The sequence below is a fragment of the Vitis riparia genome, chromosome 10, assembly GCF_004353265.1.
Source record: "Vitis riparia cultivar Riparia Gloire de Montpellier isolate 1030 chromosome 10, EGFV_Vit.rip_1.0, whole genome shotgun sequence".
In the NCBI taxonomy this organism is placed as follows: Eukaryota; Viridiplantae; Streptophyta; class Magnoliopsida; order Vitales; family Vitaceae; genus Vitis; species Vitis riparia.
The window spans coordinates 16107503-16126686 of record NC_048440.1 but is presented as its reverse complement, the minus strand read 5'-3'; the positions used below and the strand labels follow the sequence as shown (position 1 = coordinate 16126686).

Genomic DNA, 19184 nt, shown 5'->3' with positions numbered 1-19184 from the left:
TCATTTGAGATTAGGTCTTAGGTGATGGGCACTAACTAGACGCCTTAAAATTGCCGCCCCCCTCCCTCTCTCTCTCTCTCTCTCTCTCATTTGAGTTTAGGTCTCTTTCTCGAATTTGAGATTAGGTCATAGGTGATGGGCATTAACTAGAGGCCTTAAAATCCCCCTCTCCCCCACCTATTTACATATGAAAAATAGAAATAGGTCATTTATAGAAGCAAATAGAATAATATGCAACAAAATTAGTCAACTTATGGCCAAGGTTAATGGGAATGCCTAACCCAATGAAGATGCTCAGAATATCACTGTTGGCATGAAATCCCAAATAATAACCTCCTCCTTGTTACCCATACCTTGTCTCTTCTCTTCTTGGCAGCCGAATTGTGAGCATCCCACCCACACCATAGCTCTAGGTAAACCAATCTTGAATACTTCCCACCAGCATTTGTTTGCTGCCATTTCTATCTTTGGGTCATGCTGAGTTGAAGGAGACTCGTCGCAGTCTTTGCCATAACGCCCACAAAGTCACCATCACTGGGCTAGGAGGGCCTCTTCTTAGTCACTTCCCTTTCTGGAATTTGTTTTCAGCACTTTCTTGTTGTTTTCTTACTTATAAGTTATAACCCTCCTTCAGTTTTTAATATTAAAAATTCTGCCTTCACCATTTCAGCTCATAAATTTGCTTCCACTACATACAATTTCAAAATAGGTGATCACGCAATCAAAATTATTGTATTCATCTCAAGAGAGCTTTCTATCTCATCAGATGATCAATTGTGAAAGTTGGTGAGGGGAAGGAATAACATTAATAGAGGAATTGATGTATCAGAAGCCCCCATTCCTAAAAAAATGAGAAAAAGAAAAAATATACAAAGATATTTAAAAACTTACTCCTTTTGAGGACCATCAAGGCCTTTTTCCCTATCACTTGTACGAAGAAACACTTGACCCAACTTAGAAGCTTTCTTGGGTATTTTCACAAACAATCTCCAAGGAAAACTCTTAACTATTTGTCGTTGAGATACATTTATTATGAGTCCAAGGACCACACCTTGATTCTAAGCCTACCCAATCGTTAGAGGGCATGCGAGTTGGAACAAGGCCATCAAATTCAACCAAATTAGCAGCCGTGTTCGACACTAACTAGACTTCGACTAAAAGAGAGGGTCACATTCTAACACCCAAATAAATAAAGCAAAAGCAAAAGAAGGGACTTATCTCATTTTATTTACAAAAGGAAAAAAAGACCCGAAAAGGGAGTACAAGGCCAAAGGTCCTCCCTAGAGGCCTACAGACCCAATACCCCATTCCAATTTCAAGCCTCGAAGCTATGTGAAATGACTGAATGAGTCAAATTTCCACAAAAAAGAAAAAAGAAAGAAAGAAAAGTGAAGTGGGACAGCGGCAAAGGGGACCACTTTGCTTGGGAGTCTCATAAACTAGGTTGTTACTGTGCCTAAAGGGGCTGTAGGGACCCCACTTGCAGCACCTCTTCAACACACTGCAAAGCAAGGAAAAACGAAAAGTGGGTAAAGTGGTCACAGGATCTAAGGGCGGGCCTTTCTTTTGAAAACAATGCCACAAGCCCAATATGAAACCCACGTTCCTATTAACAGCCTAACCGTCCCTCTAACTGCTACTTCCCCTCTACTATTCAATTCTCTTCTTATCACCTCTTCCCCTTTTATCTCCTATCTCTGCTTTCTTCAAACCTTAAACCAGATAATTCTTACCCAGAGAATTATCAAACGATGAAGTGGGGAAGAAAGAAACCTTCTTCTCCTTCCTCCTCGTCCCGGGCTTCTTCCATGTCTCGTGTCTTTCCTGTTTCCTGGTTTTCTAAGTTTAAGCTAATGGGGGGCAGTTCTAGGCCTCAACCCGAAAGAGCGAAGCCAAAAGGGAGGAAGAATTCGCCTTCTAGGAGTTCATGGCAGCATGCTAGTTGTGGAGACGGTAGATTCTATGGCGGAGGAGATGATGGCTTTTGGAGATTATCGTTTGGAGAGGAGGATGATGTCATGAAAAGGAGAGATAGATGTATTTTGAGGTCTGTTCTGTATGAGTCGGATGATGAGGTTGAACTTCCATTGTCAAGTTGCAGAAGCTGCAGATCCAGTTCTACAAAAGTGGGGGAAAGAGGGGAGTCCCAGAAGTTCAGTGACATGGTGTCCGATGAAAGAAAGATGAGAGAATTGCATGGAGACGTAGAGATTTCGCTGGGGAATGGTGCACGTAAAGGAGAAAAAGGAAGGCAGGAAACAAAATTCAAGACACCCAGGCAGGAAACTGTGAAAGAGCGGAGATCACGAAAAGCTAACGGAAGGGTTTTGAAAGAGAAGTGGTCAGAATTTGAGAATGAATTAGATGCAGCAAAGAAATCAACAAAATCAGTAGAAAAGCATAGCTTGAAACCAGAACCAGTAAGTAGAATTCAAACTAAAGGAGACCATAGCAAGTTAACAACCTCTCATCCAAGGAAACATCGCCATGCCACTTCCATGAATTTAAGAAGTTCGAATCTAGGAACAATTGAAGAAGATTGTACATTTGCTTCTCTTAATTTGGAAGAACCTGATGCACCTAGTAAAGAAGAAAAAAGAAAATTGAAAGAAATGGACATCAAGGAACTAATGTCAAAGAGTGAGAACCAGAGAAAATCCATTCATCTAAGCAGGGAATTGCAGAGCAGAACAAAACAGAGGAGCAAAATCAGAGTTCACTCACCAAGAACACCTTCCAAGGTGGAAATTTGCAAAATAAAAGCCCTGGAAGACATGAAGGCCAAAATGAAGATGAAGAAGAAGATTGAGGAGAGAATTCTTGGAGGAAGAACACAAATAGAAAGCTTTGCTGTTGTAAAAAGCTCCCTTGACCCACAGAAGGACTTCAGAGATTCGATGATTGAAATGATCATGGAGAAAGGGATTAGCCAGCCAGAAGAACTCGAGGAACTCTTGGCTTGTTATCTGACATTGAACTCAGATGAATACCATGACCTCATAATCAAGGTCTTCCGGCAGGTATGGTTTGGCTTGAACCGAGCTTATTTTGATCCTGAATTACAGAATGAACATTGCTATGAATGACCAACTTGTAAACATATTGCAAATCCTAACTCTCAATTTTCTTGTATTATGCCACTAATTTTCATTAATCTGAAGGACTTATTGCCAAAGAAGAATCAAAATAGGTTCTCTTATTTAAGAGAAGATTTCTGTTGTTCTAATTTCATGCAAAATAGAGTGTATGCTTAGATGATGATGTTCTACCAATGTACCGATTAAGCGATTCCTAAAACAATGAAGTCATAAAACCTATTTCACAAGGGCAGTTAATTTGATCATTTTGGAAATTGAAATATGAGTAATCCAGGTCAAGTTGAGGGCTTATCTATTGTATTTGAGAGAGGCAATGAGGAGGATTTTATTTGGTTTACCTTCGTGGAGGGAGAATTTTCAAGGTAGTTTGGGATGAGGCCCACAAACTCTCTTCTCCCTTTAATTTTCCTCTCACCTGTAGAAGGATTCCTTTTCACAATGCCTTTAAAGGTTAGTAAAAAATGCAAAAGGAAAAGTCACAAAATTGTTTATTCTTTTCCTGTTTTATGTTTTAAAGACTCCTAACTTCTGCAGAAATTATATTTATGGTTAATTGAAGCACCGGATTCCCATTGTTTTACTTTCCAAATAATTGGTTTTTTAAATACCACGCTTTTTTAACAAGCCTTCTTCCAAACTGCAACTCTCCAAGGAACATAAACAACAGTAAAGGGCTACCACCTACAGTCTCTGGTTATGACGATCATTTTCTACTTGGAAAGTGTAGCTCTTAGTGTAACTGATATCATGCAGCAGAAGTAACTTTTTTCTTGCTTCTCCTAAGCAAAACAGTTAGTACGCGCGCGACCCTCTAAAGTCTTGATCATCTCCTTGATTATACCACAATGAATCCTTCACGTAAAGTCCTTTCCAGAAACCAATCCTTCACCAGCTAAGAACTCATAGACAGTTCCATCCACTTCAATCATGCTACAACCTGGATCCTTTCTTACTCCTTGTGCCCTCATCTTCTGCCTCACCTCCATAACATCTTTCCATCTTCCCATAGACGCATACATATTTGACAACTGAACAAAACTAGAACTTTCTTGAGGACTCAACTCTAAGAGCTTCTGTGCAACTCGCTCTGCCAATTCCACATTACCATGGTTTCTGCAAGCTCCCAGAAGAGATTCCCATACTACAGAAGCTTCTTTTTGTGGCATTTTTTGTACAAGTTCTTCAGCCTCTTCTAACAGTCCAACCCGGCCAAGTAAATCCACCATACAGCCATAGTGCTCAATGGTTGGTTGGATTCCATGAACATGAACCATGAGGTTAAACATCTCACGCCCCTCATCCAGCAGGCCTGCACGACTGCAAGCAGATAGAACACATACAAAGGTAACCTCATTGGGTTTAAAACCCTCCACAAGCATCTCAGAGAAAATCTCTAAAGCATGTTGTCCAGATCCATGGATGCTTAATCCTGAAATTATTGAATTCCATGTACTAATATCCTTCCTCAAACAACTATTAAAAACTTCCAAAGCCTTCTCAATGCTCCCACATTTGGAATACATATCCACAAGAGCAGTAGCAACAAAACCATCAATACTGATCCCATTCTTGTCAATATATGCATGAACCCATTCCCCTTGGCTCAAAGCACCAACATGGGCACAAGCAGATAACACACTTACAAGCGTACAATTATCAGGCTTCACCCCTGCGTGTTGCATGTCTTCAAAAAGCACCAAAACTTCACTGAAACGACCGGCATGAGCATAACCAGTAATCATGGCATTCCAAGAAACCACATTCTTCACCGGCGTCTCAGCAAAAACCCTCCGCGCTTCTTCAAGCAATCCTACACCCACATACCCAGAAATCATAAAATTCCAAGACTCCACATTTCTTTCAGTCATTTCATCAAATAAATGACACGCCAACTCCATCAAACCCCTTTCTGCATAAGCACTCAACAAAGCGTTCCAAGAAACAACATCCCTTTCCAGCATTCTATCAAGCAACTGGCGCGCATCTTCAATACACCCACAACTCGCATACAAATGAATTAAAGTATTTTGAATAAATAAATCATCCCCAAGCCCAGTCTTGAGAACATGACCGTGAATCTGTCGCCCTTCCTCAACCCCAGAAAAACTTCCACACGACTTCAACGCAAACGTAAAGGTGTACTTATCAGGAAGAACAGAAGCATGGAGCATTTGATGAAAGATGGTGAGAGCAGCTTCTGGAGTGGGGCTATTGGCATAAGCTCGGATAATGGTATTCCACATGTAGGAGTTGGGATTGGGAATGCGAGAGAAAATGGAATGAGCGTAAGGAATGGCTTGAGCGTGGGAGTTGGTGGAGACGGAGGCAATGAGTCGACTTGCGGCGAAGGTGCTGTGGATGAGGCCGGACTTGAGAATGTGGGCATGGGCTTGGTGGAGTTCAGAGATGGAAGTGGCCATCTCTGCGAATGACAGTATCGGAGGGGGAGGGAAGCTACTAGACATTATAACTAAAGTGAACGGTCTCAATACAGCATCTACTTATTATTAGTTATTTAACTTATTTCCATAGGCTCAGGGTGTCAAACGGGCTGCGCGGCAAGGTTTCACATTTTGATGAATACTTTTATAATCCGTAACCATAACACAATGGCAAACAACATGATTATGCATATGCTTCTGATGAATGGAAATTGACTAGATTCTTTATCAGGATGGTATAAGGTAAAGTACGCTTATTTCCCAATCTGAACTCAAGACTTTGCAGTCCCAGTGAAGGCATATGTATATATAAAATAACCAGTAGGGTCCCCTGATAACTCAAGCTCATTTAAGATCTACCTCTGCCAAAACATATGCACGCAATTTTTCCTCAATCAAAAGGATTGAAAATGAAAGACTCTCTGAGCTGTAGCCAAGGCCCTATTGGAAAGAAGAAGACGAAGAACAACAACAAGCCCCAACCAAAACAATTTTCTCTTCTTTGTGCAGCTTCTACTAGTCTGAAATTGCATTTGCTTAGCTAGTTTCATACATCAGGAAAGCTTAAGCAACAGTTCTAGAAAAGTGAAAATTTTTTATGGCTTGAAGAGATCACCATGAACTAACAACACATTGAACAAACAGATACTACACCTGAGAACCTTCATCCATTTGTTGTATTAGGTAGAGCATTTTCTTAGGCTTGAAAGGAAACATTAGCAAAGAAGAAACGGATATTATTGCATGGAATGAAAGAGAAGATAGTATTACATGCACCTCGGAAGGAGGCAGCTTTGAAAGGGCCATGATCATATAGTAAAGGTGCTGGTCTGGAATGGTAGATGTGAGTCATGTGACCAGGATTTAGATGCACCAGTCATAACAAGATCAGAATGTCATCTCTATATTTTGTCCTCATTTAAGAGACAAAGAAAAGCACATAATCTTATCCAGATTATTTAAATTATGGTTTTCATTTGAGCTATTTGGATTGTCTGTGCATGTCCTAGTACCTTTTTGGGGTGCCAAAATGAACCACGAAAATTGAATGGATCCCTACACATTAGGCAATTAAATGAGCTTTCCAATGCTTATCTCCTAAGATTTCAAAGACAAGCTCATGTTCCTATTTATCATGATTATTGTACTAGCTCCATATTATACTTCAAAAATGAGTAGAAGTTCCATGCGAAACACAATACTTTAAATTTGTTCTCATTGAGCATCTGAAGAATAAATAGAAATAATTAATAGCTTGGAGTCAACAAGCCAACGTTGGCAACTGAGGTTCACTAGTGGAAGCAAAGCAAATAACGGAAATAGGATAAGTAAATAGAACTCCTTGAGAGAATAGCTGTTAGGGACAAGCATTCACAAAGCCTACAATGAAAAAAGTAACAAGAAATGCTGAGCAACAAATTTGTATAAAAGCTTAAGCTATTAGGATTTAGGCCCACAAGGTATATTATGCTTTCTAACACCCTCCCTCACTTGCAGAAGTAAATTATGATATCCTCCTTTAGGCTTGTATATGTGTTGAGGTTTGAACTCATGACCTCCTTCTAAACGAGGTTCTGATGTTGGACATCAATCATAGAAAATTTGTTGTTTAACATAATATAAGAGCTTTGGTTAACTGGAGGATCCTAAGTTCAAGTCCTCCTCCCATTATTTTTCTAACTATCTATGATCACAAAAAAATGTTAGGATTAAACTTTCAAAAACATAATATGTTGTAATAGATTTGATATTTGTTATTAATTTAATGATATTCCAGTTTCACTTTTATCTATCATTATTCTATGCATTATACTTTATGGACATTCTTACCTAACATCTCTTGCATTGTATATGACTTGAATGGATTACGAGTTATACGAAAGATCCAAGTTATAGACTTCTTACAATTAGATGATTTGTTCATAGTCAGTTTGTGAACTTAGGCAATCCATTTGAGGTCGTAATGTACCACCTCCTAATTTGAGGAATGACTGATCTAGGCTATTAAAATGAGGTTCCAATGGTGAGTGCACAAGTATGTACAGTTACACATCGAGCAAACCTACGATGAGTCATAATGTAAGACTATCAGATAGTCATGACTTCACCAAGTTCTTATACTGTATTGTTTCTTAACCTTGAGAAAATATTGAACTTATGCCTAAGTTTGTAGTGACTTTGACTTACAGATTAGATCCTAAAATGATCATATATTCCCTATGGATTAAGTCACTATTGATGGAAGTTGGTAGCAACGGGTATTCTTAATAAAGGCATTATGATATCTCATGGACTTTGAGACAATGTGTTCCTTTAGATGATCTTAAGAACATGTAATCATGAAATTTGTGGCGTCGCAGTAACTCATTTAGTGGAATTCAACATATGCTCTTAGTGAGTTAAAATATACCATTTGATCACATAATAGAAGGATTTGTAACTCAATAATAGTAGAGATAATTTTGAGAGGTTGATAGCTTTTATCTTGTTAGATTTTGGACACCAATTTATGAAAAGACCATATATAGTGGATAACATGTCACAAATCCAGACGCTTAGTATCTCATTACAATATACATAAGATATTGGAATGTAGTTGACTCTCTATAGTGGGATGTTGAATCGATTTCAGAATTGGATTCTGAGGGAGCCAATACTGTACTATGAGTCCCAATGGTCCTCACTTGAACTCATATACCTTGATGACATGGTTTATGAGGATTGAATTGGTTCTTGGCTCACTTATGTGCAAAAGGGTGTTTTGGTAAACACATAAGATTGCACAAGAGTTAGTGAATGATATCTCCGAACTAGGCTAATTGATTAATTGGAACCTTGTAGCATTAATTAATCAATTATGACCTTTATTGGGCTAGATTAAGTGACCGATGCCTAAGGTGGACTCAAGTCATTTAAGTTCAATGGGAAGCCTATAAATAACCCTTTAGGGGTTAGGACTTCATACTTTTGTTACTCTCTCCTTTAAGTCCAAAGAGATAGAACCCTAACCTCCACTTTAGAAATTTCCAACATCTCAATTCCTAAACCCATGGAGGAGTCATCAAAAGGAAGATTAGTGGTTTGCAAGATCTCTAGCGACTATCACAACATTCGATTATGCTCTTCACTATAAGGAATCGATATGAGAACATCTAGATCTCAAATATATCTCTAGATCTAAGTTCTAATATGGTTTTATAGTCATTGTTTTTTGCTATGTTAGATCTAAAGAATATAGGAATAGATAGCATGCACCCTACAAGATTCAAGGTAAGGGAACAGAGTAATCTAGGTTCCTTACAAAAGAAAAAAAAAAAAAAAAAAAGTGATTTATTTGCCACACGAGGATGTTAGAACACAACATGCATTGTGAGCTCAAATCCTAACAACTTAAGCTTTTAATAAATAGGTTGTCCAACAAGAAACAAAGACGGAACAAAGGAAACAAAGCTCAAAGATTAACTTATCAATAAAAATAGACACACAAAATAATAATAATAATAATAAATAAATAAATCATCCATCCAGAGCATACAGTAGGACTAGGACTGATTTCAACTTTAATGAAAAAAGAGAGGGCTCAATATAGACATAGGGAAAAGAAGTTCAAACACTTGCTACACATAAAAATGTAGAGTTACAAAAAAATTAAAATAAAATAAAAAGGCAATATGGGAAGAGAAAAATAGAATAATCAAGCGGCTGAACTCTTCTAATGCTCAGTTATTCCCCAATGGGATGTCATAGGTTTAATTTGTAAGCATCCAAACCATGTTAAAATATATTGCACAATTCATCATGGGGCTTCAAGGAGAAAAACAATTATGAATAACTTTTCAAAAGAAACTAAAACTTCCCCAAAAATAGCGTACTTACACAATGCAACTCTTATAATGGATATATTTAAACCTCAGAACCCTCTTCGCTGAAAGTTAATCCAATTTCTCCATCAATTCTATTTGTATCTACTAATTATCAATTTTCAAAGAAAAAAAGAAAAATAGTCCAAACTTCTCAAAATAAAAAACAAACCTCATGATATTGCCACCATTTCTTCTCTCAAAAAAGGGGAGCAGGACCCTCCAGACTCTAATAGCAAAGAGCAGCTGAGCCTCAAAAGCATTGGTTTCAGTAAGGCACTGCCTGGACAATATCCTAACATACCAAAAGCAAACAGCATGAAAGTTCTCCACAATTGCCTCTTGGAAACCAGTTTTCATTATTGCATCCAGGTTTGAGCACAATTCAGAGACAGGACATAAGCCAACAATACCCAAAATCTTTTCAGTAAAAAATACAATAAAATAAAAATAAAAATTCCAGTAATCATTTAACTCAACAAATGAAGAGAAAAATAGACACTTTAAAGTGCCATAATTAATTTATCACAGGGTTAAAAACTTAAAACTCAATGAATACCTTTACCAGTCTCAAGATACCTTAAAACTAACATTTCCCTCCCAGTATCTAAAAAGCCTCACACTCCTGAGCAAAAGCTGATGTCAATGTACAACTGATGCCATAATTAAAGCCCAAACTACATATGGTGCATAAAATAAGAAAATGTAATCAAGAAACTTAAAACAGCTAGCTTGATGCATTAGTAATTGCAAGGAACCTGTCAGTAATGAAGAGATGTCTGGGTAAGTTCATTTAGCAACTCTACAGTTTCAGTTCAACCGTATCAGTCTTTTTTTCTTTTCTTTTTTTCCTTTTTTTTTTTTTTTTTTAATTATGTTGAGGAAGGGGACATACATAGATTTATTTAGGGATTGAGTGGGGTGATGAGGAGACATTTTTGCAAGAGCAATGCCAGATAAGGGAGTAACTGTAAAATATAAGAGTGGAATTTTGGATTGAACACATTACAGGAAGGGAACAGGTGGGTGAAATTAAGGTTAGAACTCTGTATAGTGTGAGAATTAGTTGATGCTTCTAGTTTCACAATGCCAATGTTTTGTGTAGGCCTGCATGTGCTATATTATAGTGTGAACATGCTATGGAAATAGGAAAGAAGTCATGAAAAGAATTTGAGCATATATTAATGTTACAGTAAAATGCTACTGTTATGATATCTGATCAAGAATTCAATTGAAGGAGCCTGAAAAAGCCATATAAGATAGTTGAAATCATGAAAGAGCCAAAAAGTTGATAAATGATGGAGACACCATCCTACATAAGATCATGTGTACAGAAAAGATAACTCAAATAACATGTCTATTCACTGCCAGATCAAAAATCAAATGTGCCTAATTTATTACACCAAACTATTGATGCATCAAAACTTGAAAAAGAATTGACTAACATCAAGTTCTCTCTGCTGGGGTAAGCTGTCCCATTTGATCTGCAAGCTTATTTGCACTCCTTGCATTCCACCAAAACCTGCCATGATCACCAGGCTTCCCTTCATTCTTCCTGCTTTCATCATCCTTTCTTTCTAACTGAACTTCCTCTGCTGATGAACCAGGATTCTCAGTGAAGAACTGTTCCCAGAATACGTCGTTGACCCCAGTTGGAACAGGAGATGCAGCTCCAACTACTTGTTCTTTTAAGGTAGTAACCTCAGGAGCAGTAGCAGCGGGCTTGCAATTCATGTCAATCCCAGTAGATTTAGACCTAGTATCAATATTAAGTTGAATATAAGATATACCTGGACTTTCTGCACAACTCATAGATTCATCCAACTCCACGGATGAATTAACGTCCCTTGAACAATTAGAAGACAGATTTAACCTAGGTGATTGCTGTTGCAAATTTATGTCTGCATCCCCAGATGATGCATCAATTTCAGTAAGAACAACTGCAAAAGGCTGTGCAGGCACCCCAACACCATATATTACCTCTTCACCAGAAGTCGGACGAAATTCATCGAGAATATCCTCCCAAGAAGTTAGGGATGACTCCAAAAACTCCACCAGCTCCAAAACATAAGTAGCATCAAGCTTTTCTGTGTTCACTGTATGGGAAGTTGCTATGCGATTCTCTTCAACATCAGATTCATCATAGAAACAATTACTTGTCAGCAACCTTCTCTTTCTGTTATGGGTTTCCATTGACGGTAGGAAAGATAAGGCAAGCCCTGGTTTCTGCAACATTTGAGACAAGTAAGATATCACAGTTTGCTGACGTTGTTCCATATGTTGTAAGCGATCCTTTAGATGCTGCATTTGCAACTCAAGTCCTTGCCTGTCTTCTTTATGCCTCTGTAACTCCAAAAGAAGTGCCCCTTTATCATGTTTCAGCCTTTCAATGTCAGCCCGATAACCCTCTCTGTCAGATTCAGATAATGGACAAGAAGTTCCTTGTCCTTTTTGATTCTGTATGGAATGGCTATGAACTGGCTTGCGTCTATGGATGTTCCTCAGAAGGTGTGGCTGACCTCTGATAAAATCCTCATTTGCAAATGCCCACTGCTCAGAATCAATTTTTCTAAAGCCCTGGTTAAGGAAGCAGAAACAAATATATACAAATGTTAGAATTCAGCAGCAAAGACATACAGTGGGGTTCATTTGATTCAGTGGAAGACAAAATTGGGAAAGAAATGTCTCTATGCACTATAGATGATGGCTCATCATTGAGATAGTAAGATTAGTAAGCTATATTATTGAACAATTTTCACTACATGAGCTCAATCAAGCTGGATGTTTTACCCCCATTTCCTGGAAAATCACATCCCAAAATTGAAAAGGAAGCAATTTTCTATCACCACCAAGAACAGGAAATGGGGATTTCCCAATATAATTTCAGAATCTACTCTTCCGAAATGCAATATAGAGCCACAAAATAAACAATAACGTAAAATTCCCAATAAAAAATAATCTGTGGCCTTACATATGTATTGAGCTGCCTGATAAAGCTGGAGAAGTTATTGTGCTTGAAGAACCGCGGCAGCAAATCCCTTGAAAAATCTTCTGGATTCCACACGATGAAGCTTTTATTAGTCTGACTCCAAGAGACAATTGAATCTGTAGTAGGATCATCCACCATTTCATATGTTTTAGTAAGAAATGGAGGTGGTGAATTTGAACTGCCTGGAGATTCATCCATCTTTAATTTAAACCCGTAAAACAAAGCCCCCAAAATTCAAAACCCAGAACTTAACCATCAACCCAACAATGAAATCTGAAGCCCTCCCAGAGCACCAAAATCTCCAAGCTCCCTATATATTTAGAGTACACTGATTAATTACCAAACCCTTCAACCTGCACATCCGTCCTTCAAATCCAATTAACACATTGACTATCAGATTGCACCACAAGATTTCTCGTGAAGTTCCAAATTCCAGGCCTGAAACAAAATTGAACACTCTAGTTCCTTATATTTCAAAGTGCAAGACTATAACCCACCAGGAATCAAAATTTCAACTCCTCGAACTCCGTCTAGCATCAAAAATCAAAATATATACAGGGATCCGATAATAAAAAATTGTCTAAACCCGATAGAACTCAACCCCTCGTACGATCCCAGAAAACCCAAATTCCAAACTCCCTACAAGTTCAAAATAAACCACAAAAAAACAAAAAAAAAAAAATCCTATTAGATACCCGCAAATTCTCACCCTCAATTCTTCCAAATCCAAATAAAAGCAAACCCTTTTACCATCGGATCATAACCAATCACCTTACCTTATTCTATTAACTTGTTAACATTACCAAATTTCTCAGAAACCATTCCAAATCAAAATCCAGAACCTCGGGCACCTCCAATTTCACTCTAAACAAACAGAACCCACCTGAAAAAGGCAGTCCCAAACCCAATCAGTCAGCTCTGCCCCTCAACAATTCTTGCATTCAAAATCCAGAACCTCAGGAACCCCTCCAAATTTCACTCTAAACAAACAGAACCCACCTGAAAAAGGCAGTCCCAAACCCAATGAGTCAGCTCTGCTCCGCAACAATTCTTGCATTTATTCTAATTTCTAACACAAACACTTCAATTTTTCTATTCGATCAGTTGAAATTTCCAATCATTTTTTTAAAGACAACATCTCGGAAAAGTCGGCATAAAAGATACGGTGAAATGGTGTAATACTTGCAGCACAAGGAACGATGTGGTAAGAGAAGTTGAGCTTTTACCTCAGAGAGACAGTGAAGTTTCAGACAAGCGCGTATTGGTTTGTCTGGTTTTTCAATTTTCGGCAGTTAATTCTTGGATCGTGTGAAGGGTTTTCTTGGGTTTTATGCTGAGAGAAATCAGTATAATATTCTATGACCCTGCATCGTCATCCCATATGTTTATCATCGACTCAATGATTTAGCTCCCTCCATTGACCGCAACGGCACCGTTTTGCTGACTCTGTCTGAATTTTTGGCCAAGCAACTGCCCTTGTCCACAATTTCATGAATTTAATTATTCAAATTTCTCCAATTTTTTTTAAATATAATAATGACCGTCATTTAATTAGAAATTTTAAAAATAAATTATTTTTAATTTCTACGCATCATTGTGTTCCTTCTAAGTTAAATCTAACATAAAACTGAGTTGGAGATTTTTAACTTTGCATCAAACTCGTAAATAATTTTATTCTTATAAATTATAATAAGTTGTTATAAGTTATGAAACAAAATAATAATTTAACATACTATAAAAAAATCATCATATTAAAACACAATTTATTGATTTGGCATCGAATCTCTGCATTTATTGATGCGATAATAATAACATTAAATTGAAAAACTCATGTTTTCTCGCATTCATAAATCTTCTTTTTTCTTGCTTTCATAACTCTTCTTTTTTCTTACATTCGCAACTTTTCTTTTTAAGTATATTGATTCCGCACTTACATGTTTTTTAGTACACATTAAAATCCATCCTAAAATCGGAAGTACTAAATACACAATTTATTGATTTGACATCGAATCTTCGCATTGATTGATGCGATAATAATAACATTCAATTGAAAACTCATTTTTTTCTCGCATTCACAACTCTTCTTTTTTCTTGCTTTCACAACTCTTCTTTTTTCCGGCATGCACAACTTTTCTTTTTAAATACATTGATTCCGCACTTACATGTTTTTTAGTACACACTAAAATCCATCCTAAGATCGAAAGTACTAAATTCATATCATTTACTCATTATGAAGGAACAAACTTAAAGTGTACACACTAAAATTGAAAGTACTAAATTCATTTATCATCTACTCATTATGAAGGAATAAACTTAAAGTCAATTATACACTTAAAAGATTATGAATGTCTATTGGAACTTGACGATTCAAGTGTAAAATGGTTGAAGACTTTGATCTTTAAAGTCTTGGTGATAATAAAACTCTGTATGGGAACTTAAAGAAAGTGAACATAAACGGGTTTAAAGATAACAAAATAAGTTTGATACCCAACTCAAACAACAAATTAAATGGGGTTGGGTATAGAAAATTCTCATACTCGCCCCACTTTAAAATGATATTTAAAATGAATATAATATAAATTAATAAATATTATAAATATTTATAATTTCTTTTTATAAAAGGTAATATTTTATATATGTTAAAAAAAAGTTGAAAATGAAAAAAAAAATCAACTAAAACTATTTTTTTTATTTAATATTATATATAATAAAAAATGGGATGGGATAAATTCAAACCCAAATTAATTCCAGATTTAAAAAGAAATTATCAATCTTGTTATATTTTTCCTAAACTCATCCTATTAGGGATAAGAGATGGTAAGTTCTCCAAAATATCCCCTCTAATATCATCCCTAGGTGAATTGCCCAACCATAATAAAAGAGTTTGCATATTTTCTCTCTTTATTCTTTCCTTAATTGTTATTTGACTTATTATTTTTTGTTCTTTTTTTTTTTTTTTCGTTTATTGTTTTTAAAAAGGTTTTAAGATTCAACACCCCTGATTTACCTAATCTAGTTGGCCATTTTGGCAAGCCCTAATATTTTTTTAACTCAAGTTGATCCTACTTCTTTCAAACATTGCTCATACCAACACAAACACCCGTTTTGTGGATTCAATCTACCCAAGTTACAAACATACCTTAAACTTATTTTTTAACCAAATTTTATAAAACAATTTTGAGAAAAAATTATCAAAATGTTTTTAAAGCTAGAAAATTATTTTTCATTTTAAATAATAGATAAATATTTTCAAAAATAATATCTAAATAAACCATAAGTTTTAAACCCTAGAAAATTCACTATTTTTTTTCATATCATCATCTTTATGGAAAGAAAAAAACTACTAATTTTTTTTTTTATCATATTTGGTCTTACTAGAAAAAAAATATAATAATTAAAAACGTGTTGAAAACTTATGTTTTATTAAGGAAAAATTGGAACGATTTGAAAAACTATAATATTTAATTCTAAAATTTCACCAAACATAATAAACAATCCATTATCACAATATCTTTAAATTATATTCCATTTCAGAAAAACATTAAAAATAGAAAGAATCGTTTGAATAAAATAATTTTCTCATATTTAATTTTTGGGATTTTTATAACCAAATGTAATAAATAATAGTACGATTAATTGTCACAAGATGATGAATTTTTAATTGATTAAAAAGGGGGAATTGATATGATAATATAATATTAATAAAAGAAGAGGGAAAACATCAAGAATCCTTATCCACCATATTAAATAATAATAACTATCACTTTACTTGTTCATTGTGTGCGAATAAAAATAATAATAATAATAAAATAAAAGAGACAAATAAAATTAGAGGAAGAAATGTAGAAGTGGTGGTGGGTGACGTGTGCGCTTCGGTGGTATCTGGTTTGTGCTTCGGTGGTATCTGGCATGTCTAAAATTTGGTCTCTCCGCATGCTTGACTTTGCATTGCATGTCTTTATTCGCGGAGGGGACGGCTCCCCGCCTTAAATACGTTGCATCGCATCCGCGCAACCTACGCCCTACACGTGTTCTCATCCTGCTCTGCCACCTCCTCCACAACACATTTATAGTAAATGTTGATATTTTATTTTTCCAAGAAAGTAGATAATAAATAATTATTAATTAATAAAATTATTAAAGATGGATTCAAGGATTAAATTAAATTTAGGATTAGTAAAGTAGTCCAAGCCAAAATGTACGTAACAAAGGAATTTGGGCCTTCGGGACAATAAGCCCAGACAAAGGCCCATTTTCATGGTTTTGGAAATATTAGCGCTGTTAAGAATTAAAAAATAATAAAATAAAGAGGAATGATAAGTTCCTAAAAATCAATGGAAGCGAAGCGTGGGTGGCCGGCATATCGGGCATCACGTGACCCCACCAAGGTTTGAACGGATATTGGATTTCCATGGGGAGGTTTGAGGAGGATGGGGTCCACAACCGAGTAGAAGTCAAAAGTCACCGCAATTAGTGCCCAACTCCAAGATGGAAGCCACCCCATCAAACTCCAGAATCCACATTGTCTTGCAAGAATAAATTAATTACTTTATATTTTCATGCAACCCAAAATCGGACGCCACTCTTCCTTTTTCTAATTTCATTCATTTCCAGCCTGGCGTCCGCGTCGCACGGTCCATTCGTTTCGCTTCCACTTCTTCGGGCGTGGACGATCACGGGAACCTGCCCCACTCTTATCTCCTAGGATGGCAACAGGTGGATCAGGATCGAACTCTCTTCCTCGTTCTATTTGATCAAAATAATTCTTATTTTTGTTCATTTAATTTTATTAAAAAATACTTTATTATATCTATATATATATATATATATATATATATATATATTTAAAATAAAAAATAAATTATATTAATTTTTTATATAATAAAGGAAGAACGAAAAGGTAAAACTTAAACCATTTTCAAGTCTGTCAAATTCGTCATCAATTTATTTAAATTTCAAACTCGTTCGTTAAAGATGAGAGGATGAATACCCAAAAAATCTACATAAAAATTTATATTTCAAATATAATAAAATATATATATATATCCCATATTTTGAGCAGTCTGGGAAAATGTTAGAACACTATATGAAGACAGTTTCATCCACTTGTCGTAAAAAATTTTCTTTCCTATTGGAGAAGGGATCGTAGAGAGATGCTGGGCAACTAGGCGAGCAGGAGGAAATGTAATTGTGCAGCTTTAAGAGGGGCTTTTAAGTAATTCTATATTAGTTCTAAGGGCTTATAAAAATTACAGGTGGCAAAGAGGAAATGAGGAATCAAGGTGGTCCTTGGTGACGTATAGAAAGACGACTTTCATCACGGAGAAAGTGAGCTACTATGATTTGTTCATACCTTTTGGATTAAAAAACCATGGAAGTATGGTGTTAGTGTCTTGAATCTTGCTTCGCTCAAAACTACTTGAAAGGATCATGGATACATATATAGATGACACGTTAAAAGAACTAAAGAAGGCTCTCGCTGTGTGGACTTTGGGGAAAGTTTTGATGTAACGTTGAGGTATATGGGATGAAGTTGAATAGCGATATAAGTGCGTTTGGAGTTGAAAATGGAAAGCTCCTTGGGCTTATTGTAAACCAAATTCAGGTGACTTTGAAAGAGGTCCAAAGGCTTACTAGACAAATTGTAGCTTTGGGAAGGTTCATCTCTAAGAGTTCAAATTGTTTATGCTTATTTACGAGTTTTTGGTGGGGGAGACAAGTGGAGTGGACGAAAAAATGCGATTCCTTCTAACAACTAAAAAGTTACTTATCCTCTCCACCTATACTATTATTTTCTAAAGTAAGGGAAAAAATTATAGAGGAAATTATGTTAGAGTGGCATATGAATCTAATAATTATTGGTAAGAATATGAAATATGAGGAACATAAATATCCTTATTTGATGCCATGTGGATGACACTATCTCTTACTTATTCAACCCATGTTCTCTATAATTTCCTTTTTGAAACCCTTTCTCTCATCTTTCTTAATGACTTCCACTATCTCATACTTCAATCCTTACAAAATTCAAGCCTCCACCATCTCTGTCCCTTACAAGCTTGATTAGAATTACTGCAAATTATCTCAACCCACCTAGTGGTCTTTGATTTTGACTAGTCTTCAAATTTAGACTACATTAGTGCAAGAGCAAGAGAAGGAATTTTCTTATTTGTTCTATTCATTGTTTTTTGTTTTGTTTGGGTGTTGATAAACAAAGGAAAGGAATTTTAAAATCACAACAATCCATAGCATTAGATTTTTCTATCAATTGTATGATTTATTATCCTGATGATACTAGTCACCGTTGCAATCTCATCTTTGTCATCAACCCAATAGGAACTTGAATTTTGAACAATTGTGTACAAGACAATTGCATTAATTGTACAAGGCCATTGAGCTAATACTATAAGAGGTCCATGAGACAACCTATTTTGAAAGTATTTTAGTAATTTCTATCAACTTCCCTACTTCTTTCCCTTGCCTAATGGTTGCTCACTTCTAAGAAACACATAGACACCTCACACACTCCTCTCAGATTCTCATGCATGTTTGTCTACCCGCATATTCGAGTATTGAATCCCTACCCCCATTAAATGTACAAGGTTTCCTTTTCAAAAGCAACCATTCTATGAATTCCTTCTACCAAACCACTAAAAACATGATTAAATACTTGTCTTGATTTCCAAGAACACAAATGTGAATTTTAAACAATTGTTCAAGGCAATTGCATTAATGGTACAAAGCCAATGAACTAACTATATAAGAGGTGTACACAAATAACTCATTTAAAAAAATT

At 36.0% G+C, this 19184-nt stretch overlaps 3 protein-coding genes across 7 annotated transcripts; 1 reads left to right on the top strand and 2 right to left on the bottom strand.

Annotated features, from left to right (window-relative positions):
- Positions 1–1667: 1667 nt before the first annotated feature.
- LOC117924089 (transcription repressor OFP5) lies at positions 1668–3288 on the top strand. Its single transcript, XM_034842644.1, has one exon. It carries the CDS (start codon positions 1752–1754, stop codon positions 3084–3086), a length of 1335 nt encoding a protein of 444 aa, XP_034698535.1. The 5' UTR covers positions 1668–1751; the 3' UTR covers positions 3087–3288.
- A 339-nt stretch (positions 3289–3627) lies between these two features.
- On the bottom strand, positions 3628–5999 carry LOC117923792 (pentatricopeptide repeat-containing protein At4g18840). The gene has a single exon (XM_034842242.1). It carries the CDS (start codon positions 5561–5563, stop codon positions 3953–3955), a length of 1611 nt encoding a protein of 536 aa, XP_034698133.1. The 5' UTR covers positions 5564–5999; the 3' UTR covers positions 3628–3952.
- A 4626-nt stretch (positions 6000–10625) lies between these two features.
- On the bottom strand, positions 10626–13750 carry LOC117923794 (heat stress transcription factor A-4a). Of its 5 annotated transcripts, none has more exons than XM_034842245.1 (3): positions 13165–13750; positions 12371–13027; positions 10626–11976 (listed from the first exon to the last, which is right to left on the bottom strand). In XM_034842245.1, exons 2-3 carry the CDS (start codon positions 12584–12586, stop codon positions 10846–10848), a joined length of 1347 nt encoding a protein of 448 aa, XP_034698136.1. In that variant the 5' UTR covers positions 12587–13027; positions 13165–13750; the 3' UTR covers positions 10626–10845. The 5 variants fall into 5 exon arrangements, with proteins under 5 accessions (XP_034698136.1, XP_034698137.1, XP_034698139.1 ...); XM_034842246.1 differs by having other exon boundaries at positions 13272–13750; XM_034842248.1 differs by having other exon boundaries at positions 12371–12826; positions 13272–13750.
- Positions 13751–19184: the final 5434 nt, after the last annotated feature.

Excerpts from the sequence above, each read along its gene's own strand:
- LOC117924089 (XM_034842644.1), top strand. The coding sequence starts at position 1,752 with ATGAAGTGGGGAAGAAAGAAACCTTCTTCTCCTTCCTCCTCGTCCCGG.
- LOC117923792 (XM_034842242.1), bottom strand. The coding sequence starts at position 5,563 with ATGTCTAGTAGCTTCCCTCCCCCTCCGATACTGTCATTCGCAGAGATG.
- LOC117923794 (XM_034842243.1), bottom strand. The coding sequence starts at position 12,586 with ATGGATGAATCTCCAGGCAGTTCAAATTCACCACCTCCATTTCTTACT. Across the intron at positions 11,977-12,370 it reads TCAGGCAGCTCAATACATAT|GGCTTTAGAAAAATTGATTC; the intron begins GTAAGGCCACAG and ends TTCCTTAACCAG.